This window comes from Pygoscelis adeliae, unplaced genomic scaffold (genome assembly GCF_000699105.1).
Source record: "Pygoscelis adeliae isolate BGI_AS28 unplaced genomic scaffold, ASM69910v1 Scaffold226, whole genome shotgun sequence".
Taxonomy (NCBI): Eukaryota; Metazoa; Chordata; class Aves; order Sphenisciformes; family Spheniscidae; genus Pygoscelis; species Pygoscelis adeliae.
The window spans coordinates 430,057-453,691 of NW_008824983.1; the positions used below are offsets into that span (position 1 = coordinate 430,057).

Genomic DNA, 23,635 nt, shown 5'->3' on the forward strand with positions numbered 1-23,635 from the left:
GAAAAGCAAGCAACCTGGTAAAGGTTTTGCTCTGCCTGGTTGCATTGGTCAAAACTTTGGTGCTGTGAGCTTGCATTGCCTTTCCCCCTTAAATTCAGAAAATAGTCTTTTTCCATATAGGAGAACCCTAAAAAAAAAAAAATTTTGGTTGTTGCTGAATCTTTAATGTGTCCTCTTTGAACTTCCCATTTTAACAGCAGCACCTGTGCGTTCCTATGAACCCTACACGTTCAGCACACCGTTTTTTACTTCGAACTATGGATCTAGATTCCTGTAGGGACAGGGGTGGGGACAGGAATTTAGCAGCCACTATGGCAGTCTATGACCTTTACTAACAAACATCACAAACTCTGTCAAAGCTTTAGCTAGGGCTCTTTCTGCAGTCCATCTGGGATCCTGTAAAGGCAACAGATTTGCTTTTTTTAACCAGTGGAAGCTGTGGTGAGGAGATACTTGCCTGGGAGATTCCTTTTGTGCATAGGGTTTCTATTAGCGTACTTCTGTGCAGTGCTGCTGACTTGTGTTTGGCTATTTAGGAGAGCAGTGCATGTTACGGAGGTGACTCCAATGACTGACGCTGGCAGACAGTCCCTGCGCACAGGGCCGCAGACCTCCTCACCACAACCACCACGTTCTGCTTTTCCTTTTAACGTCTGTCTCTGTGTACGTCCTCTTTGTTTCGGTGTGAAGAGCTATGGCTGTCTAGTACAACATAACACAGTACAGATACCAACACCAGAAGTGCCGACCCTGCATAGGACAGGGCTCTGCCCCAGCAGCAGCCCCATCCAACTGCGACACGTAACAGCATGGCTTTGGAGGAGCTGCCAGGTAACACAGTAAACTGGGCTCACTGGTTCGTTGTGGCGCAGCTGACACTTCAGGGGAGCCACCAAAGCAATCTGCGCCATGGCTGCAATGACAGCTCATGCCAGTGGCACCCAGGCTCACCCACGTGCCAAGTTATTTCCACATGCCCACGGAACAGGGCCAAGACAGTGTCTTAGAGGGACCTCTGAAAACGTTAGTGACACAACCGTTGTTATTTAGCTGCACCACACAAAGCTGGAACTGCCAGGGTCTCATGACTGATAACCTGCTGATTTCCTTAGGAAGGAGAGATGGATAAAGCCCTGGGGTGGTGAAAAAGGGATGTGATCTCTGCCCCAGGAGTGCCCCAGGAGGCCTTCTAAACTATTCATCCCTCACTTAGTTGCCAGCTACCCACTAGCTCAGCCCCAGCAGGTGAGACAGAGGGATACTGAGTTTGGGGCTCCTGCTACAGCTCAGCCCTCGCTGAAGCAAATGCAGCTCTAAGCCTTTGCAGAGCTGATGCTCTGGGGCCCGCAGCAACTAGAAGGGTTCAGAGACTCCTGTATCCCACAGGAGACAGCCAGTTCTAGCTGAGCAGGGCTGCTGTTGCTGCAACAGGATACATGCATCCTCCCCTCTGCCACGGGGCTGGTCAGGCACAGGCAGGGGCTCGGTCTCATCTGCTCTTCCCCAGCTGAGAAAATGCCTCCGCCACATGTTGCCGTTTAACAGAGGGACTTGCCCTTGCTAGAGATGACTGGGTATCATAGGTCCGCTCGCACGTCCACTCTGTGTTTACACAGAGAGAGAGAAAGAAAAGGGGGGGGGAAGGGAGATATTACACCCACGTTAAGTAAGGACCACTAGTCTTGATCTGCATCTCAAGATGACCACAGAGGGATTTCAAAAACTTCAGAAACTTCTAGAGAAGACATTCAAATCCAGGCAAAAGAAGGACATAATAATACATGCAGTCTTAAAACACAAATTCCTCTCACACTGACAGGCTGGCTTTTGTAACTACAGCCTTCGTGTATTTACACTGGCCAAGGACCCACAACCATATGCCAGACAGAGCTTTTATTCTCGTAATCAAAACAGGCTCCATGTGTGTTAACATTCTTCGTACAAAGATACATACAGGTAGTTTCTATGAACCAGAAACATACTGTTTTCGACTGTTCACACAGTACCTAGAACAGATGCAGTCCTGAAGAGCACTTTAGGCCCTCTATTGTAATAAAAGAAACAAAATGCATGCAAGGAGAAAGCGAGATTTTAAAACATGCTTATTTAAAATAAGTTTATTATAATGAAATAATATAAAAGTCTGACAAAGGTCTTAACAATGCTCCAAAAGAAAAGAGACAGATGCTGTATGATTTGAGAGATGATGCAGACTGGAAACTCCAAAGTATTTCAAGACTGAACTGCTTATGACAGCACAATTTGTGAATGGTTACACTGGAAGAGGTGATTTTGGGGGCATGAACAAGCCCTTAGAATTAAGTAAATTTAAAGTTTGAGGCAATATACCTTCTCTTCATCTTTAAATGTATTTCAGTATGTATGTAATATATTTTAGTATGTACAAGTAAGGCTTGCAGTAAGCTCAGCTTGACATTGATAAAAAGTATGCTCAAAATTGGCTTGAAAAAAAGAAAGAAAATAGGAAAGGAAAGCACAAAAGCAAGCTGCTTTGGTTTTCAGTTTAGTCACCATATTCTGGAATGCAATTTTCTTGTTTAGTTTCAAGTAGACATAAATCTCGAACTTTCAAGATGGCTTTAAATAAAGGAATTAAAATATAAGTTTTGGACCCCCTGAATGCTGCAATACAAAATAAAATAAACAAACTTAGTGTTAAGCAAAAATCAGGATATGAAAACAAGGAAGTTTCATATATTAAAAATACCCCTTTAGCACATCTGGAGTCTTTTGGGGGGAGAAATAATATACCAAGAAAGGGATATTAAAAGTGATAGCCAAAGGCCACATTTTGAAGAAGTGCATGCCAGTGGGAGAGTGAGCGTGTGTTTAAGTGAAGCATATGCCTATGTTCTAACTTTAAAGCAAGTGCTTAAATCCTCAAGTGAACTGTGAGCAGGATCAGCTACTGTCTGGGCTTGCTCAGAGCCAGTAAGTGTGCTATGATAACCCTTCTGCACAAGGGTGATTTTATATTGCTTGGAGCATGCAGTAGCTTGCAGGGTTTGTTCACCAAGGGGCTACAGAGGTTAGCAGAGAGGCATAAATTCAGTTATTCTTGCCCCCCTTCTCTTTTTGTTTTGTTATCTGTTCTATGCAGGCAAGAGAACAGAAATAAGTCAATTAAAAAAAAAATCCCTGTGCTTTCACTCGTAAGAGGTAGAACTGCCAAGTCTGAAGTGTCCCAATTTAAATTTCATTGGTGAAATTAAAAGTTCAAGGTGGTGTGGTTTTCCTGGCAAAATATGTCAAACCAGGGAGAAACTTCGGAGAAAAGCAGCACATTCTCCATCTGACTGTAGGTTTTGTTCCCTGCCAAATAATTCAGGTCTGATTTTCCAAGTTTACATTTTTATCATTTACAAAACTTCCTGCTTTGCACTCTTATGGAGAGATACTTCAACTTGACAGCAACAACTCTGGCAGCAAAGAAGTTGAGGAATGGAAGGGAAGGAAGGGGTGGTCACCAGGTGGGGGAAGAGGGGAAGACAGCCAGATAGGAACGTGCTAATGATCTTTTCTGGTATCTAAAAGGCATTTTAGGGTTCCCTAAAGCTTTTCACAAAAGCTGAATTGATAATGTAAAGAAATGGTTAGAAGGTCCAGCATATGGACATACGTAACACTGTTTTCTAGAATGGTCCACACCCCTTTGCCTGCATGCTGCAAACAACTGGAGCACATTTTGGGCATACTTTTTATACGTGAAGCCAACCAAGTGACACTTTTCAAACCATGAAACAATTTTAAAGCAAACAGCTGTAACCTAAAGCCTGACGATGCTTTACAAAAAGCTTGTAAGTGAAGGTATATGGCCCTTAACTTTAAGTGCATCTGTTAAAGGGAGACCCATATACAACAGTGTCAAGATGGGATGTTTCAATGACTCCTTAAGTTTACACTAAAGCACTTGAGTATCCAGTTCATATTCTACAACTGTAATGTCACAGAACTTCAATATGCAACTGAGTATGGTGTCTTAAAATAGCAGAGGGGGCTCCAGAACATAGTTTGTTTTAAAAAAGTAACAAAAAAATAAATAAAATAAATAAAAGCCTCCCACTGCTAAGCAGAACTTGACTGAAATTATTTGAGAGCTCTGCTCTAACGCCAACGGCACTGTATTACAAAGATGTGTGTATGATCTCTATTCAAATATGCTGACTGCCATTGTTTAGTACTAGATAGCACTTCTATAAGATTGCTTTGGGATTTACCATGTCTCAGCAAGGATGCGCACTGGATAGACACTGTCAGTGTCATATGCTGTATCAGAGTTCTACGCTCAGCTATACTAATTTCACAAAAAGCAGCCTTACTGCCCTAGGGTAAGGCTGTGATTACTCGTATTTTGCCATGGCTAAGTAAAATCCCTGAGAATATGCAACTGTTAGACATCGAAGGAAACAGCCGAAAGCGTTTCTAAAGGAAAGGGACGCAAAACTTCAGACTAGTGCAGTTTAAGAAACCAAAGCAGTTCATGTAAAGTATACAGAGCAAGGGTGCTGTTATCTGAGAGTCATATGGACCTCTGTCAGTATGCAGGTCAGTTGTTCATAAATGTCAGCCATTAAAAAAACCGAAACAACCCTAACCAATCAACGAACCGAACAAATCAAATAGAAAACACCGACCTTGTCTCCAATTCTAAATTTGAAGGCCAAAACTTAGTTGCTTGCTCGACAATTATTAAAATCAAAAGCAATCCTCTCTGCTTGCCAAACTGACATCACAAGCTGTGAAAAGAAAGAAGTGAATTGTCTAGCAGTGTATTTGCTTCCACTTGGTCATCTGGTCCATTGCATCCTTAGAGGTGTAACTTGGAGTTCGGCTCTGCAACATGCTGCATGGGTTTCTTTCTCAGTGGTGGAAAAGACTGGAAAGACATCATTTGTTAGTCTTAGAAATGCTCAATGCCCTGCAAGAGCAGCGCATGGCGAAGTACAAGTTTTGAAGGCGAGGAGACCTTGCTCAATTCCTTCTCTACAAGTCCCCTATTTAACAACAAGCACACAGGGGTCTCCTGAAGCCATGGTCTCCTAAGAACATTCTCAGAAATACCAACTTTACAGAGAAGAGCAAGACAAGAAAGCCTGCTCTGAGGCAGGATGCCACGCTGATTAGAGGATATGCAATGTGTACCACTGTCTATTTGTTAGAAGAAGGAACGGTAGAAGTTAGTAATTGCTGAAGCCAATGGCCCAATGAAGCTGTTAAGTTCTCTGCTTACAAAATAAAGCCTCCTTATTTCTTGCATCAAACGTTGAGTCTGATGCACTACTAACAAACCAGTGGTTCTCCCGCTAGTTAAAAAACAAAACAAAACAAACAGAAAACCCAAAAATATCTCCAAGACTTTAAGTGCTGAATACTGTTTCTTGCTATTGGAAAAGCTTAGAGCAAAAAGGGAAGCCAATTTTCATCATGATCTCACAAGTTAATTTCTAGAGAAAAGGGACCTCTTCCTGCTCTCTCCATACTCCAGCTGATATTTTGTGGAAATGTGGTCTCCATTACCTCCCCAGAGCATTCAGCTAAGAACTATTACAGCAAAGTTTCCCACATAATAGCCAAAAACCCTGAGGAAGCCACACAGGGTGGAGGGTTGGTTGGTCTGCTGCAGGGGTGGTTTCTTTGCATTTATGCTTAGAAGAAGCAGACAGCTGAATCCCAAAGGCTCTTTGCTTCATTTTTAGCACTGTGAGTAGTGAAATAATTGAATGGAGCTTTGGTCAAAAGTTTTGACTTTGTACTCAGGCATAAATATATACTACTTAATTTAAGAAAAAACAAAAACCTAAAACGCCCACATCCTACTGATGCCTTTTGGAAGGATGTAGGAACTACAGATAGGCACAACTCAGAGAAGATGACAGGAACAAGACACACTGTTTAAATGCCTAATTACAGTTCTGGTATCTTGCTTTATACACTGTGTGATGTTTGGTCTTTTCTTCAAGCATCATATGCTTTTCTTAAAGCTCGCAATGCTAGGCTCTTTAGAAAGGATCAAGTATATGGTGTGCAGAGAGGCTCCCGTCACAGAGCGATGCCGGGCAGCAGGCCTGCAGTACATTCATTTTACTGACAACATGGTTTTTAGCTTAGCAAAAGCCAGTACTTCGCCTGTGAGTATGGTGACACTGAAACTTCTCCTGTATTTATGAAGATTTACTAATTCTAAGTACCTCATTAGCACAGTCTTCTCTCCTCCTGCACACAACTCAACTCTTTGCACAAAGCCATCTGAAGCCCTAGGTCACCACTGAGAGACCCATTTATGCCTTGAATGGGCAGTCAGTAATTCACAGACAGCCTTCTAGACATCAAGACAGCTAGGAATTTTGTCCTTAACTGTATCACTAGCTAAAAGGACTTCTTTATTATTTTTTAATAGCAGCAGTGTTAAGGAGCACATTTTTATCTGTATCGGCAAAACGGGAAAAAGGGCAAATCTTACTTTCTTAATTTCCAGTCACTTCTACATCATTTCAGATTTTCAGGTTTGTAATTGGCCAAATGGGTAGTGGCTCCATGACAAATTCTAACTTCTCCTATGCTTTACTCCACTTTCATGAAGCCTCTGCCCATAATGGCAGCCTAGGAAGGATTTTAATAAAATCTGCTTTTTAAACTGCTAGCTGTATTCAATTTAAAAGCAAGTATTATGTTTTTGTGTGAATTTAAGAAAACCCTAAACCCAAAATAGAAAAATCCACCAAAACCTTAATGAACCAGGATGATGGACATGATCTTCAATTGCTTGTGTAAAGCACTGTTGCAATTAGCTGGGCTCTGCCCATCTGTGCCAGCAAATTTCTTGTGACCCACTGGCAGGAGCTGACAGGGAGAACATGGCACATACTGGGAGCTGGTCAGGGAACACGACCCACAGTTGCAAAGGCTGGTTCCTGGGGAAGCTCAGACCACCAACCACATATGCTTGTGATGAAGATCTCTGTAATATTTGGGGAGGTGCTACATTAAAAAGCTTCAACCCAAATTAAGGGACAAACGCACCACGTACCTTATAAGGTGGCATTTAACTGACCTTCTCTTCTGTTACCGGAGTAACAGTAACTCTCCCTACCTCTGTCCTCCTACACTGTCGCAGGGAGTGGGCACAGGCCATGGGAGAGCCAGAGCCAGCAGCACCTGCCTGGGCTCCATCTTGACATCCCGACCGCTCCGCTGCACGCGTGGCTCTCTCCTGAGGTACGGGAGCAAAGGCCAAATTCTGCTCTGTTACTTTTACGAGGTGAAGAGAAGAGGGAGTGCACAGGCAGGAGAGAAACAGTCAAAAACATTCATCACGGACATAGTTATGACCCAAAGAGAAACAGTACCTCTGCATTTAAACACAAAACAAGTGTTAACAAAAAAGAATAAAAATCATACATACCCTTCCCCAAAAACACTCACAACACCCTTCCCACCTGAAAAGATACAATGAACAGAAACGATGTCTAAAAAAAAGAAACGAAAGAAAATCTTTGTTAACAGACACAGTCCCTGAAGTTTTAAGACATGGTCTTGCTGTAGTCATACCACCTCATCTGACTCCAAACCATGTACTTCATAGAGAGTGTCCAAGATATTTAGCTGCTTTTCCATGGCTGGTAAGTAAATGTTGAGGTCCCTCTGCATTCCTTTGTAAAACGTTTCTTCCTGAGGATCACACTCCTCTACAGACAGAGCTGCCACAAAGTCTTCGTACGTTGGAGCTGCCCTTAAAGCTAACTGGGAGAGGAACCAAAGCTTTTAGATTTGCAAAACAGAACAGGAAAAGAAACCAAACTAAAGCCACGAAAAACTTCTGAGACATCCCTCTTTGCACTTAGATTGCATAGCTTTAATGTATTTATGTGTACGTGCATATGTTAAGATTTTTAACTGACAGGGAGGCTAATGTATATATATAAAATATTTTTTTAATTATTATCCCTATGTAGATCCCCAGTTTAAGACATCTTCAGAGAGGTCTGATTTTTAGGAAGTGAATTAAGTACGAACCCCAGATAAAGTACAGTTTGTTAGGGAAGCTCCCAACCCAGTGTCACCCACTTCAACATTTAAGTCCCGTTCTCAAAACACTCTTTATAAAGCCTTCCCCAACATTTCTGTTTCTCCCAGTCAAAGTTTCTGTCACAATTGCCTGGATGAGGCTCCTCTTTTTTGTTTTCTAATTTTAGTGATAATTTCCAGTGACAGACACGAGGGGGAGCTGCCAGACTGGACAAAAAGAAACAATTTCCTCTAGCCAATATATTCTACTTCAATTCCCTGACACATTCTGCACTAACCCTTCTTGAATGCTCACATCCAAAGACAGATCAATCCTCAAAAAAGCAACCCGAGACCCTCATTTCTTCATTTAATAGTCCTGCAAGACTGTGCTGAAAAACACATAATGAAAAAAATGTGCATGCAAGCGTGATCCATCTGTTTTGGCTCCAGAAAGCAGGTTCCACCACTGAACATAGTGATAGCCACAATCCTCACACGGAAAATAAGGTCTGACAAGGGAATCTATTCATTTTCATGCTTACAATTTTAACATGGTTTATTAATTATACACAACATAAGGTCACATTAACAAGACCCCCAGCTCTGTCAGCAACCAAGATAAATACTTACCGCAAAGACCCCGCGGACAACCCAACCATGGTGCTGCCGTAATGTCTTTCCATAAGCATTGTCTTAAAGGAAGAAGGGGGGAAAAAAAAAATCAATTAAGAAATAGATGTATGGTAGTTTTAAGTTTGTAACACGAAGAGAACTTAGAGCTTAGAAACAACTATTTAAGGATATATTCTTGCCACTGGATGCAAATAATGGCTGTTTCTAAGCACCAAAGTTACGACTGAAAGGAGATGACAGATTTGGGATTTCTGCATTGGGGTCTCAGCTCTGCTGTCAAATCTCCTTCAACTCATCCATGGCAAGTAAGTGTTCTAACAGACAGAAAGGCAGATGTAATTTTTATTTGGCTAGCTGTGCTTCAGAACTAACACTTCTTCTACTATCTAGTTCTCAGTTCAGTGCAAGTCTGAGAAAATAATATACGGGGTGAAACAATCCTGCAACCTGATGGTTAACCAGCCTCAACTGAGGTGGTTAGTTCAGGCATTCACCAAGAACTTTCTCTTTACAGCCGAGGGTCAAGTTTCAAGAGTCATTGGAACAAAAAGCACCGGGCCTTTATTAAAATAATCCTCAGGATCTCTATTGTGAGTGCCCCTGACAACTTGTTATGTTCCTAGACAGCTCCACTTTCATAAACAAAGCTTTCTATATACCAAACCAAACACTTTGAGCTATATTTCCCCAGTTGTAGTTTGTCACTGTCGTCATTTCACATCCTTGTCCTTCAGTTGAATTTTTAAGTATCTGACACTGTATTATACTTTCCCCAAGCTGTTCACCTTGAAGAAAGAGAACCTCTTATATTTTGCTGCTTTAGGATATTTTCTCAAAAGACTGCAGACAGTTATTATTGGAAGAGTGTAGAAAGTCAGTAAAACACAGCCACAAGTTTTGCTGTAATATGAAGTACTCCTCATCTATCAGTCTAACGACAGGGGAATGCAGCTTTTCTATCTTTACAGTAGGAGTGAGAATCTATGAGAAACGCATACAGTCGTAAGTGCAATGAAATAAGGAGAAAAAGAGTATTGTGTAGCAAACAGGACTGACAAGTCTATTCTCTGCCTTATCAGCAAATATAGGGGACATTAAAAACACCAGAAGTTGAGAAGTTTGCTTAGATTTAAAACCCAGGTAAAGACAAATCCCTTTAGAAAGCTGTTTGTTCCTCAGAAGATCAAAAGAACTGTTGGATATTCCATTTTTTATTTTCATTTCATTAGCTTGATATTTGAGATTGTAGAAAGAGAATATATACTCCATCTTTCCTTGAGATTCAGATAGCACAGTAACTCCTAAATAAGAAACTGTAACAGTAAACCAAAGCTGCACTGGTGATAACAGATATGGAAGAGCTTTTCAGGGGGAGAAAGGGAAGGAAGAAGTGTGAAGAAAACCAGCAGCATGGCTCTGCTCCGGACACAGAGCAATTCAAGAAGTAATTCAGTGCTGAAGCCTTCAGACTCAGAAGGTCAAATAAGTGCCTTGACTTTCTGTGGTGTTTAACATCCACATCTGGTAGCAGTGTATTTACAGTCCCACTTCCAAGAGCTGCTTACATACTTCAGTGTAGTACTTCATTTTACTAATCCTATAGGATGACTGCTTAGCTGTTTAAAAGAGGCTTAAAAAAGCAAGCTTTAAAAAAAGCCGTTTTAAAGCTGTTTTAAAGGATTATCGTAACATTAGACTGCATGCATATAGAGAGGGTCTTACTCAGGAATAACCAAGTCAAGTTTAAGAGGGGTTTGTACTTTGTTTTATATTTGCTGTGGGTACTAGCCTGACTAGGTAAGTTTCAGAAATTGTGTACTTGGAAAAAATTCCTTCTTTTCTGTTACAAACTCCCTTCTAACTGATACAGGCAATTCACAGCCATACTGGCAAAGAGGTGATTTCAAAGAGTGATGGCCAATCTCACATGGAACTAAAAAAATAACACAAGAGCAACTACAAATTTGGGAGCGCTCTCGCTGCAAACCAGTAGAGAAAATGGAATGAGACAAAGCACTTTTTTTCCCTAAGATATGACTGTCTCCCCTGCCAAAAATATGCCAATTAAAGGAATCTTTATCTGCTGTTAAATCAATATTGACCAGTTATCTAGTAATCTGCCTGAAGACAGCCATTTTCAAAAACTGCGATTTTAAAAAAAGTTGTCTTGGAGACTACTTGCATCATTAGTCACGGAAGAAAACACAGGTTCTAAACAAGGAGGAAAATAGCCAAGTATGCAAATTCAGAAGCACACAAAGAATAAAGCAACTGGCACTTACTTAGAGCTGTTTGGATATTCTTTTCTCCATTCTTCACTTCCGTCAAAAACCCTTTCAAGAACTTTAAGCCTCTGTCAGGGTGAATCGACAAAATAAAAAGAAAACATGTTTATAACAAAGTAACCCAAAGTATAACAAAGCCCCCAAAGTTGCAATACAACTCAGATGTGCAATAAAACTCAGAATTAAGGTGCCATTTTCAATCTGAATAAAAAAAAATGCAGCCACCTCCTCCAGCCTCTCTCCTAGCAGCAGAATCCATCATTCACTGTAACTTCACTTTTATGGGAAAAAAGGTTGCCTGCGATTGTTTTTTCAGGCCTTTTGGCAACGTTGCAGTGATATAACCACAGACAACACATTAATCTTGAACCTAGCCAGTTTGGATTGGTGGAGCCTGTGGAAAGTAACCGGTTTGCTCCATGTACATAAGCTTGCACTGGTGAAAGGCCCCTCATTCCACCTTAGCAGTTCATAGTGTAAGTAGATACGAGGCTGTTACCTTTTCAGCCACAGGAGAGCCTCCGTAGCAGAGTTTCTAACTTGTGCTACGCCGGCATTCACTTCATGGAGCACTATCTTCTGAAGGGTATCAAACTCTTCTTTGTTGGTTATAAATTTCTGGTTTATTTTCTGGAGAAAAAACAAGAGGCAAAGCTTTAGGCTTTTAAGACCAAACAGTAGCCTGTCCTATAAACACCACCTATTTACCAGGACTCTTCCCTGCAAAGGGATTCCACAGATCCCCAACCACATCACACAATTCCCACGGGCACAGCTGGCCTGCCACACTGGGCACACCTTCCCAGGGCACAACCCCAGACACATCTGGCTAGCCATCTGGCTAACACAACCAAAAAAAAGCATCTCAGTCAAAGATTTACGTGGAACCTACCATTTCTGTCCGACAAAATGCTTTAGGTTCACATGGCATCTTCCACACCAGTGGAAAGGAGTTAACTCAATCTGCTCTCCAAGCAAAGTCCCATTTGCCCCAAGCTTCAAGTACAACAAGATTATCTTCTGACAACTGCTAAGCTTCAAATTCTCAATTACACTTAGCAGTCATCGGCATGCTTAAGCTTTTTAATTTATTCCAAAGTTTGTTACACACACCTCCTCACAAAAATAAAAGAGAAAATATATGAGGCAGTTGAACAGAGTCATCTTCTACATTAAAGGAGCAGCTGCCTACCACTTGCCAATAAATATTAATTTTTTTTCTTTTAAATAGCATTCTTCCTCCTTGCTATTTTCAGTCTTTCAGTGGCTATCTTCAGCAAGATAAGTGCATATCTGCCTTACTTTGCACCAAACAAATCTGAATGTATGCAATGTTCCTTATACACTCAGGAGATATATTTTGCTTTTCTTTTTTTTCCTTGAAAGAAAAGCTATGAAAAGTCTCACTATGAATACATTTTGTCTCATAAGTAGCACTTCAAACCTTTTCAGACTTGAAGTTGGAAGGACTGTTAGAACGAGAACCAAAGCTGCAGGGTCTGCCCCGACCTGCTGTGAAGCTCCTTCTTAACGCACTAATTTGCTCCTACTTGTTTGAGGAAAGGGGTTTTTTCCCCTGGTTTGTTTTACAGTCTAAAGTCAATATTGTTACCATCGCATCATGACTTATAACCAATTCAGCTCAGAATCAAAGTCATATTCATTAGGTGTAACAGATGTTTTACTTGGCAGTCAATCACATATTTTATAAGTTTGTGCACAACAGCTGGATTTATTAAACACAGCATGTACTGTAAGAACAGAATTAGGGGCATTTCAGCATTCTGATCTGACAGATGGTAACATTATCAAATATTAAATAGCCTTCCAGTATTGACTTCTACAATAAAGATTCTTGAGCTTTAGTACCTAAAATAGATATTTTGTTTAAAAAAAAAAAAATCAGTGTTAGAAATAAGCTGTTACCTTGATGTTACCTACAAAATCCATTTTAACAGGAGCAAAAACAGTTGGTCCCAGTTTGTCTAGGGGGGAAAAAAAAAAAAAGGCAGCCATATTTTAAAATTGTGTCTTTTTCCAGTCCTCATGTATTAGTAACAATTAATTTAATTTGCTCTCTTAACAATTCTTCTAAATGAATGACGTAAACCAAAGTCTGTTTTTGGTGTAGAACCAACCCACCCCAGTTGGTCCAAGTGTTACAATACACCAACATACAATTTGGAAGTCTTCAAAAGGGTGCATGCTTACAGGGTCCCCACATATACTGTTAGATTCAGGGGCCAAGCAGGTGGGGGACTTCACTAGCTGGAGGTAGAAGTCTTTGGAAAAATCAAACAGCAGCAATAGCTAGTACAGCTGATAGTGTGCTGTCAGCAGTATTAGACAGTCAAGGCATTTCACGCTGTTCTTTTGAGGGCAGGAAACTGCTGTTCCAGATATACCCACAGATTTCCAGACAGCTCATACCTGGGTCCCATCTAAACAAGAGTGGATCCTCTACAAAGCAAAAGAGTAAGAAACATCTTCTGGTACCAGTCAAATTGATTCTGCTGATAGGAACTATTTCTACATCACTTTAGCAAAGAAACAAATTCTCCAAACCAACCGCTCCACCTTTTCTCGCAGCTAGCAGCAGTCAAAAGGAGTTAGATGCACCCCTGGCATGAAAAGAAAGAGCTGCTTACCCAGAACGGGCACAATTGCATAACATGACTCCAGAAACTCTTCTGTTGGTATGCCCTCCTCCTCCCGAAGTTCAATATCACTGAACCTGGTGTCCAGGACAAGCAGAAAAGATTGTCACCTTAACAAGTCCTTTTGTGAAACTTCTGAAGACAAAATTACATTTCATGCCCACTTCACTTGCATAGAGGTGAAATGTATAGACATGGAACCACCAATATGGGTTTTGTTTCACTAGGTTAAAGTAAATGACTGCAGAAAATACACATTTGGTGGCGTGCAAGCAAGGCCTGTAATTATAACCAAGGAAAAAACCTCCCACTCTACTCTGTACAGCCAATTCTACAAAGGATATCTTCTCCAATTACTGTGCTGTATGCAATCTTGTTAAACAATCTCAGCAAATACAACTCTTCACAGACAGAACAGACTTAAAAATGAGTCAATTAAGGGCTTAAAGTTTCAATAATCCTTGTAATTTACACCTGCAACATATACTACCTATTGCTCATGACACTGAAGAAGGTAGGAGAATCATTTTCATTTCTGTCTTCCTCACACAGAGTCAATCCACTTAAAGAATTTGTTTCCGACTGCAGCAGCTTGTGGGCACCAAAGCTTTCTACAGCTTGCAGCTTGTTCTCTCCATCTTCTTTAATGCCTTACATTTATAGGAAACAGAAGAAAAACAAAACTAGAAAAAGAAAACAGCCACAGACCCATATTGTTACTCCTGTTCCTTAAGACACGTCCTATTTGAATGAAGGCACTTGGATATCTGGATCATACAAGTTTAACAGCTTTCCCTGCCAGCACCATGACTCTCACCACAGTTCCCCTGCTGTCAGGTGCTCAGACCACATTTCAACCAGTCCCCTCCCCATTTATTCTAATCAAACAGACGAAGCACCAGGCTCCAATGCAGGTGAGCCCACACATCCTCAGCAAGGACAGCAGTATGAGTGAAGAGCGTTGAAGAAGTGATGGGGTGCAACAGGGAGTAGACTCATCTCCTTCAAAGAAAGATTACTTCTCACATGCTGTAACTTCCCCAGTGCTGATAAAAGAGCGCAGTTCATTTTCAAAAGCAAAAGAATAATAGTGACTTGTTTGCTCCTTCTGATAAGTAAGTAAACTGGCTACTTAGACGGCTACTGCTATGATATCAAAGGCTGCTACATTCTCCCCGATTTGTATGAATATCTTTAAAGTTTCCCAGAAAAAGATCCAGTTGCCTCTTCCCCGCTGTGGTCTGTTTTATTTCTTCTTTGGGGTCAAGCGCATTTGTTTCAAATAAACAGCACTACACGAACACCTCCGAAGGAAGACAAAGTCTTAGACACCCAAAGAAAGGTCACATCCCATGCATGGTAAGACCTTCTGACCTCATGGAGAAGAGCAGAGAACAAGTCACGAAGCAAAAGTGATATATTCACAGCACCTGCAGCGCACAGGCCATGGCCACAACACGTCTTGCTGCCACACTGTCAGACTAACATCCAAAATTTCTCAGGGAACATGTCTCTCCAGGAAAGGAATAGTTTCAAAGGCCAGTGAGGATTTATAGACCTGAAGTGGAACTGAGCTTCTGGATGAAGGGATCCAACTGCAAGGAACTATCTTCCTCTGAGCAAAGCCTGAAAACAATCTTGCAGCTTTCCCTATTACTTCCAGAACCACTAAATAAGCCTGGTGCTGGGGGAAAAAAGAATCACTCACACCCGGCAACAAGACTTTAGCTGTGCTCCTCTGGGCAGAAAAAAATGGCCTCAGCGATCACTGACCATGCCTTGCTCACAAGCAAAGTGACTCTGCTAAGGAACTAGAGTTTGAGGGATGTCACTGATCTATCCTTCACCAAGACACATGGGATGGTGAGTAGAGAAACAGCCTGAGTCCACAGTGACTCCACAGGAGTGCCATGCATAAAGCCTGGGGTCCTCTGAAACTTCAAACTCAAACACTGTAAGCACTAAATGACAAACAGAAATTTCTTATGGGACTTAAATGCTTGAGTGTTTTTAAAGATTGACTGTTCTTAATAGAGGGGAGGGAGGGAAGAGTATCTGAGACAGGGCAGAGCTCCTGGGCTCACAGGGAGCACCCAAATACAGCCATCAGCGAGACAGAGCCCCAGGCTGGCTGGGTCAGCCCATCCTGTATTGCCAGCAAAACTCTGCAACTCAGATGTGCATACCCAAAAGGGGGTAGGCTTTTCTCTTTTTTGCACAGGAACAACCTCAGTAGCTAAATGATACCGACAAAGTGACTTGCACTAGTTTGATGTCCTTGCTCTAGCACTGTATTCTTGAGGTATTACGCTAAATGGCAACACATGCATGTTGGGACTTACCACACTACACAACACCAGTTACAGAAATGGGAAAAATTCCAAAGAGAACCCATGTAAGAGCAAAATCACCATGTTCATTAACTTGGGCTTAAAAACTTCAGCTGATTCACTGACTGCATATGTATGTTTTGGAATAATGGCCAGGCATAGAAAGCTACTGTTCGAGAACAATACAGTCCCTTCAACAGGACGAGCAGAAATTATAAGTTACTTGTATAGACTTACCCAAATTAAGTTCAGCAGCCCTTAACAATATAGCTATGCTGGATGGAATTTTATACCGAATTAGTTCAACAGTGTTTTACTGAAGTCATGCACAAATCTAAGTTTCATGCTATTGCTAAGGTAATGGAAGAAATAAGGTGCTTTCTAGCATACTCTTAGTTGCAGAAAAAGTGTTAATTTTCCATAAAGATTCGTTAGAGCAATCAAGAGCGACTACAAGGTCAACCCCTCCAAGACAGACACACAAAGATTCAATGGTCCCCTTCTGACAGTGCAGCCCTACATACTAGCAGAGGTGCCGGCATTCCCAGCGGAGGACCTCTGGGAATAACGTGTCTGTCCACAGTGCAAGACGAGCCAAAGCTCTGCCAGGCTGTATTGTTATGCATGTCAATCAGCATCTAGAGGAGCCTCCACTTGTCCAAAAAAGAATTTTAAACTTCCTTCCCCATTCAGTCCCAAGTTAGATATCAACAAGGGCAGGAGTTATGCTGGGAAGACTTGACAACAGGCAGATATCAGACTAAAATATACTGACATTCCCTCTCCTGGGAAGCAAAGTATCAGCACTCTCACAGGCAGCCTACACCTCCCTCCGTTTACACTTAAAGAGTAATGATTCTGGATAAAAGACAGTGCATTTACCTGCCAAATCATCTGCTATGTGATCTTCAACAGAAACATCACTGCCCCCCTCATTTGTTTCCAGGTTTAAACATTCCAGACTTTTAAAAAGGGATTGCTCTTGATGGTTAATTTCTGTTTTTACAGAGCCATTTTCACAGGAGTTCAATTCCATCTGTCTGAAGAAAGGGAAAGAATAATGGTTAGTGTATAAAACATTGCTTGGTAAGCTTCCTCCTGTGAAAACACACAAATAACAACAAGAGAAAAAGAGCTGACAGAAATTATAGGCTGTCACAGGTTGCTCTGAGCAAAAGAACTTGTCTAAAATAACAAAAGGAACCAGCCAGCTCTTTGCAGCAAGTAGGATTAACGGTTCAACCTCAGTTTGCAGAGTTTGAATATATTTACAATTACCTTTATTAAAAAGAGATATAATAAAAAAAATACAATTTATTACAAAAAAGAAAATCACAGGCAGGTATTGTAGCTAAAAGAATATCCCCTCATTAGTACTTTAAAATATATACCCTTAACATCCACTCCACGAATCATAGCCTGCTCTCCATCAACAATTTTATGAGCTTATGGAGTGGAACCTAAGATGCAGGAAAGAGCACTGAAGTGGGAGAGAGCTGGCTGGTGACTGACCAGTAAGTCATCAAGTGGATGGCTGAGAAAAATTAAAAGGGAAAGGGCTGATAAAGAAGAGACATGAAGTGGGGTGAGCCAGCTCCCTTTTGCTGCATCTGCTTCCAAGTATGCAGCTCAGAGCAATACAATTCTGCCTGCATCCAGTGCTAGTAATATTAGAGTAAAAACATTGAAAGAACAGACACTACCAAAAACAGATTAGAAAGAGATTGACGGTAAAGACTTTTATTATACCTTTCCATTGAGGTGTGACTGGACAAGACAGAGTGCTTTATCTGTAAGATAAGTGGGGAAGGGGAATATTCTTTAAAGCAAGAAGACTGTATCATGCTTCTCAAACTTCACATTTTATTAAACCCAAGCTGGAGTCAGCAAAAAAGCTGAAAAGCTAAGCATACGCTCACTAATTCTCTGACCTGGAGGCAGTATACAGACAAATGCGAAAAAGGCACTACTTTTTTACAGCATTAAAATATTGAAAAGAAAAAAGACCAAAAAAAAAAAAAGAAAACCAGGAGACTTCTTTCAGAAGCTAGCTAGCAAGTGCCAAGTGAGACACCGTACAGCATGTGGAAAAGAAACAAGGCAGTGAGTTTTCTTTGCAATGACGTTTTTTCACTTAAGAAAAAAATTATGAAAAACCAGAAGAAACATGAGGCCAGATACCAGGTATGGTAAAGTAATCTCACTTCCCAGATGCAGTGACACATCTACCTTCCTACATACACCTTAATCTGCTGTTTGCCAGAGATGCTCCAGTTTTGTGTATGTAGTTGTGCATCCAGGATTCAAGAAAGTGCCCTTGTCATTAAAAAGATAAGCTCATCAGCTCCTGTTGATGTATTACCACAGAACCAGTGCTGCAGTAGCTTAGAACAGTAATAATTGCTGAGAGCTCCCACAGTGGACCAACTTGTCACACAGCCAGGTGTTTTTTGAAACATCATTGTCTGCAGCTGGATCAGGCCCCGAAAGTTAATGCTTAATACTTTCACCTATCATTAAAAGTTAACATATTGGTCACTGCTTAGTAAAAAATGGCTCTGCCTCACTTGCAAACCATAAGAAATAGCAGAGTATGTCCAGCGGAGGACTACTAGCTACCATATGGGTAAAAATGCATTCCCTGCTTCTACAAATGCTACTTTACAAAAGGGCACCTTACCATCCATGCCAAGACTGAGAGAAAAGGATACTGGCCGTTACCTTGTTCGTTCTGAGAACTGCTAAATGTGGGGACCCAGGTGGGGTCTGATGCAATAACTCAGAAGTGAAGGCAGTATTTGCAATCTGCATACATTCTTCAAGAGTCTTCAGGAAGGTGTCACAGGTTGATTTTAACAGAGCTCCCATATCAATCCCGCTCTGTGGGAAGAAATCAATTGGAAGACATGGACTCACCACAGAAGATCAACTTGGAGCAACTAGCGTCTACAAAGCCCAGAACTGCTACAGTCATGATTTCTGTTTAACATGAATTAAAATGCAATGTGTCAGCTGCTCAGAGAACTGGCATCACATATTACTGGGGCTATGTCCCCTCACAGCATTACCACTCTTGTCAGTCTCTCACTACAGCAAGCTCAGCATGCTTGTGTTTTAAAAGCAATGCCTCTTAGTTACTTATCTCCGGTGTTAAAAGTGTATTAAATACTAAGCCTTGATGTATTCACCAATGGCATTCCAGAAGACACCACTGACAGGAGAAATGAAAAGTAAACAAATTACATAGATACAGAATGAGCTGCAGATAATAATTTCAAAAATCCCATGAACAAAAAATTACTGCAATTGAAAAACAGGCCGAATGAAGTATCACATTGCCACAATACTCTTCATCTCTGCAAAGTGCAGTTATTGATGCTGAAATGCTTTTACAAGAAATCTTTCCATTTAAATACCAATAAGATCAGGAAAAGCGAGTTTTCCCCCAGAAGCATGAACTATGAGCTGGATAAACACCACATTACTTGTTTGTTGTCAACACCTGTGAGCTGCAACTTCTGACAGTGCCTTTTAGTCATTTATACACTTACATCATGCTCCTGCACTGGCTGTTACTTCACCATAAACAGTTTATCAGGTATCTTTACAGAGATGGTTTGGACATACAAATGATTAACCTTCAAGTGTTTTGCCTGTCTGTCCTGCACCTGAGGACCCATCTCTCCAGTGGGAGGCATCCTGCAACTCCACACCAGCTTCTTGAGCGAGTGATGTCCAACCCTCTTTACACGTTTCTCTCTCAAAGCAAGGGGCAGATCACTGTCATTAGGAGATTCCTCTTAAATGAAGCTTCTTTGGTCAGGAAGATTTGCAAGGTTTGAAACTTTAACTTAAGTGAGGCTAATCAGGCAGTTCTTTCTAGCAGTTTTGCTTTTTTGTGGTCTGCATTGTCTCTTGACCTTTTAAGGGTTTTGGTTGAGAACAGAAGTGTTTTGCTGAGCAGGATATTAATGACTCAGGGGCAGACAAATGTGCGCTTCCTGCAAGTTATCTTTTTATAAAAAATCTTTTGCTTTTTTCATCCACTATATACACATGATCACCTACAGAGATGTTATTATCTAGAACACAGATATCATATCTCATCTCACTACTTGCTACCCCAACACAGGGAGAATTATTTGCAACAATACAGTATTACTCCATTTAAATAAGAACTGTTGTGTAGGTACATTATTTCCAACAGGTTCTCTGGAGAAAGAGGGTGCAATGTTAAGTAACTGTGAGTGAATACTACATTGGCTAACCAGAAGAATTCACAATGCTCAAGACTTTACAGATGTGGTCTACACCAAAAATAGAGCTGTACCTCTGGTTCTGACACACCAGAAATGCTGGCTTCCTTCGTTTTATGCACTTGCTGAACAAGAAGGTTACAGTACAGTCTAAGTTCAGACATTTTAGTCTTCAAGGTTTCTGTGTTTTCAGTGAACTCTAAAGTGAAACAAAAGAAGAGTTAAATTTATTGTATCCATCTTGCAGTATATGATTTTGGAAAGTTGCTGAAATAGTATTATCCAATCTAATTCAATCAATACTTCCTTATTTCAAAACAGTTTCTATCGACTCAAAAAGATGAGCTGGATTGGCCATAAATTATGCTTCTGACAGGTAAAATACTGTTTCATTATTTGCCATCATAGACAGGAACAGTATGTTCCTAGACTTAGGACACAGAGAAAAAGCAAGTATACAACACTTGACCTTAACGGGCCTTTTAAATAGGATGAAACCCCTACATATCATATTTTTTGTTTTCACTAAGTAGTTCAAGATGCAAAAAATCACACCATGAATTAAAAGATCAGGGTTTGGGTAGAAAACACTGGAGGCAAAAGACGCATCCTGTCCAACATGAAGGGATTAATTTAATATATATCCTTGAATCATAGAATGGTTGAGGTTGGAAGGGATCTCTGGAGACCAGCTAGTCCTACTCCCCTGTTCAAAGCAGGGTCAGCCAGAGCACGTTGCTCAGGGCCATGTCTAGTCAGGTTTTGAACATTGCCAAGGATGGAGACTCCACAACCTCTCTGTGCAACCTGTTTCAGTGCTCCCTCATCCTCACAATACAAGCATTTTTGCTTATGTCTCAGTGGAGTTGCTTGTATTTAAATTTATGCCCGTTTCCTCTTGTCCATTCACTGAGTCTGGCTCCATCTTTTTTATGCTTTCCCATCAGATATTTCCTTTAATCATCTTAGTGGCCCTTTGCTGGACTCACTCCAGTATGTCCATATGTTTCTTGTACTGAAGAGTGCAGAACTGAGCAGACTAATCCAGATATGACTAACAGTCAATCTGAGATTTTTCAGAAGTAATTTTTTGACATTAGAGTCCCAGAATTACAAAATAAATTAATTTGTCTGTTAATAAGACTAACAAGGTTTAGTTCTGCAAACACATCAGTAGCTTTTCACCCTGTGCTACTGTATGTCAGTTTATAGATATAACTTTGTTGTGCTTCTACGCACTGCGCATCAGATTCCCACTTTGTGTAGGACCCTGCAGCAGCATCTTCTGCTCGGTTCTGACTCAGTTTGAACCAGTAGATGCAAAGCTTGGTGAAGATGCACATAAGGCTGAGGAGAAGCGATTCCTCACCTCAGGGAAAGGAAGTGCCCAACCCACCTGCATTTGCTCAGGATCACTGATATATTAACAATAATTTGCTGTTTTCCCATCTTCCGCATAGTCATTGTGCTGAGGTTACACAAGGTTAAAGCATGAGGTCTCACACTGACTCATGGATAACACCACGCTTGTAAGCAAGAGGGGTTTTCATTGGGGTGAAAGTGACATTGGTGAAAGCAAAGAGGTAAGTGAATTAACTTTCATAGCCTGACCATGATCAGATTTCAGTTTCCGAATACTAGTATGCACATTTAAAACCAATTGCAAACCTTTATTTTAACTGCCAAGGGATTCCTGAAGTGCATAAGACAGCCCAGTTAGAACATAGAAGGAAAGGGTCTGAGGAACTCCAAAGCTCAAGAGACGCTGGTATGAGAGGCTGAGTCATCATACTGAGACAGTTGCACAAGATGGGGGTCTTACCTCCATGCACAGTCTGCATCCCAGTGACCCGCAGCCAAGGAGCCACTCAATCCTTGTACTTACAGAACCATCAGCACACAGTTTTCAAATGATTTATACATAGTATATTTTAAGGAAAAGCTAAAGTTTTCAAATCCCTGCACTGATAGTTAACACCTGAGATTTCTAGCTAGAGATCCCACATGGCTTGGCTTTTAGCGGTACCAAAGACTTGAAACACAGGTTGGGCACAGAGTTCAGGCATGGGTTTTGTCATCTTTGTGTGTACATCTACTAGGGCAAGGACGGGGAAATAAAAAGCAAACAGTATGTGCCAGCAAAAGGGTGTTCTTGCCTTTTTCCTTCTGTGTCCTGCTGTCAGTCAGACAGGCTTTGGCAGTTCCTAGTGCGACCAGCCATTTCTGCCTTTCGACTGCATTTCTTGCCTTCAGATAAAAGTATTGTTCCCCTGGGATGATCAGGTCCATTCGTGTGTTATCTGCAGGATGAACTGGAAGCAACATAGATTTCAGATCAGTCCCTCAGCCCTTCCCAGTCCAACTGCATATCCCAACAGATATGTTAGGTGGCAGGTCAAACAGTAACGAAAGAGGAGGAATCTACAGCCCCAAACTTCCCCTGTTGACATTTTATGACTTCTCTTCTGAGTTAGGGAATAGACAGGACACACATGTGTACAGCTGTGGGACAAAAGGCTATGACAGGCAGTTTTGTGGTCAGTACAGTATCATCTGGGAGTCTTCATGGAAAGGGCATCCTCTTCTGGCAAGCCTCTCTTTCAGGTTTCCAGCCCGTAACTGAACCTCAAAGATGTGGCAAGTAATCCAATATGAGTGAGCAGACCGAGTACTGAAGTTTATTATTCATATTTCTAGCTTCAGCTTTGTGCTTATGAAGAGTCATTTGAGCCTCTGTGATGTTCCACTATGGCTCATGAAAAACAGTGACTCACCTGCATGTAGAATACCCATTATATTAGAGGCTCGCAGCTCTCTTAACATTTTCAAAATACTATAGAATAAAAACTGGCATATAGATCAAGTTACTGAGTTACTACAAATCTATACCAAAGAAATCAAGCTGTCAAATAGCTCTTGTGATCTGAAATCTCATCTTGATTGCAGCATTATTGGACAAACTCTGTGCAGCTGAGTGTTGCTGTATCTTAGTTACCTTGAATTTCACACACGGCCATTTGGATGCTTCCCTTACAACCCTTCCAGGCATCTTCCTGAGAGTCATAATAGGACAGGATGCCACCACAGAGAAGAAACCATCGAGGCTGCCAGCCTGCAAAACAAAACTGCATTTCTCAGTTACTTCTCTCCCTGCAATTTCACCACCTCTCATTCAGGACTCGCTGCAAATAAGGCCCCAAAGATTCTCATTTCCCCCTGGAAAATGAAACCCTTTGAAGTAGTAAGATTTGTGGACAGGCCTGGATGTTGTAGACCACAACCCCTGCTTGCTGGCAGCTACATGTCCTTTCTGCAGGCAGCTGGACCACAGAGTATGTTCCTGAGATGCCATATGTCATTTTCAGTAGTTTTGCTAACACGGCATCACTGACTCACTCTCTCTTCCAAAACCATCTTTTCAGTTCATCACCCCTCAATTCCTTCCA

At 41.3% G+C, this 23,635-nt stretch overlaps 1 protein-coding gene across 1 annotated transcript in view; it reads right to left on the reverse strand.

The window, feature by feature from the left end:
* Window positions 1-1,878: 1,878 nt before the first annotated feature.
* The window catches only part of PLEKHA8 (pleckstrin homology domain containing, family A (phosphoinositide binding specific) member 8), a 23,470-nt gene continuing 1,713 nt past the window's right edge, over window positions 1,879-23,635 (reverse strand). Inside the window, exons 2-14 of the mRNA XM_009325744.1 lie at window positions 23,185-23,301; window positions 22,346-22,501; window positions 20,264-20,388; window positions 18,655-18,813; window positions 17,683-17,723; window positions 16,816-16,973; window positions 14,094-14,253; window positions 13,595-13,680; window positions 12,873-12,931; window positions 11,446-11,576; window positions 10,944-11,014; window positions 8,659-8,720; window positions 1,879-7,761 (exon numbers count right to left, since the gene is read on the reverse strand). Coding sequence (XP_009324019.1) covers window positions 7,564-7,761; window positions 8,659-8,720; window positions 10,944-11,014; window positions 11,446-11,576; window positions 12,873-12,931; window positions 13,595-13,680; window positions 14,094-14,253; window positions 16,816-16,973; window positions 17,683-17,723; window positions 18,655-18,813; window positions 20,264-20,388; window positions 22,346-22,501; window positions 23,185-23,301 — 1,523 coding nt within the window. The 3' untranslated portion in view covers window positions 1,879-7,563. The remainder of the gene's footprint in view (window positions 7,762-8,658; window positions 8,721-10,943; window positions 11,015-11,445; window positions 11,577-12,872; window positions 12,932-13,594; window positions 13,681-14,093; window positions 14,254-16,815; window positions 16,974-17,682; window positions 17,724-18,654; window positions 18,814-20,263; window positions 20,389-22,345; window positions 22,502-23,184; window positions 23,302-23,635) is intronic.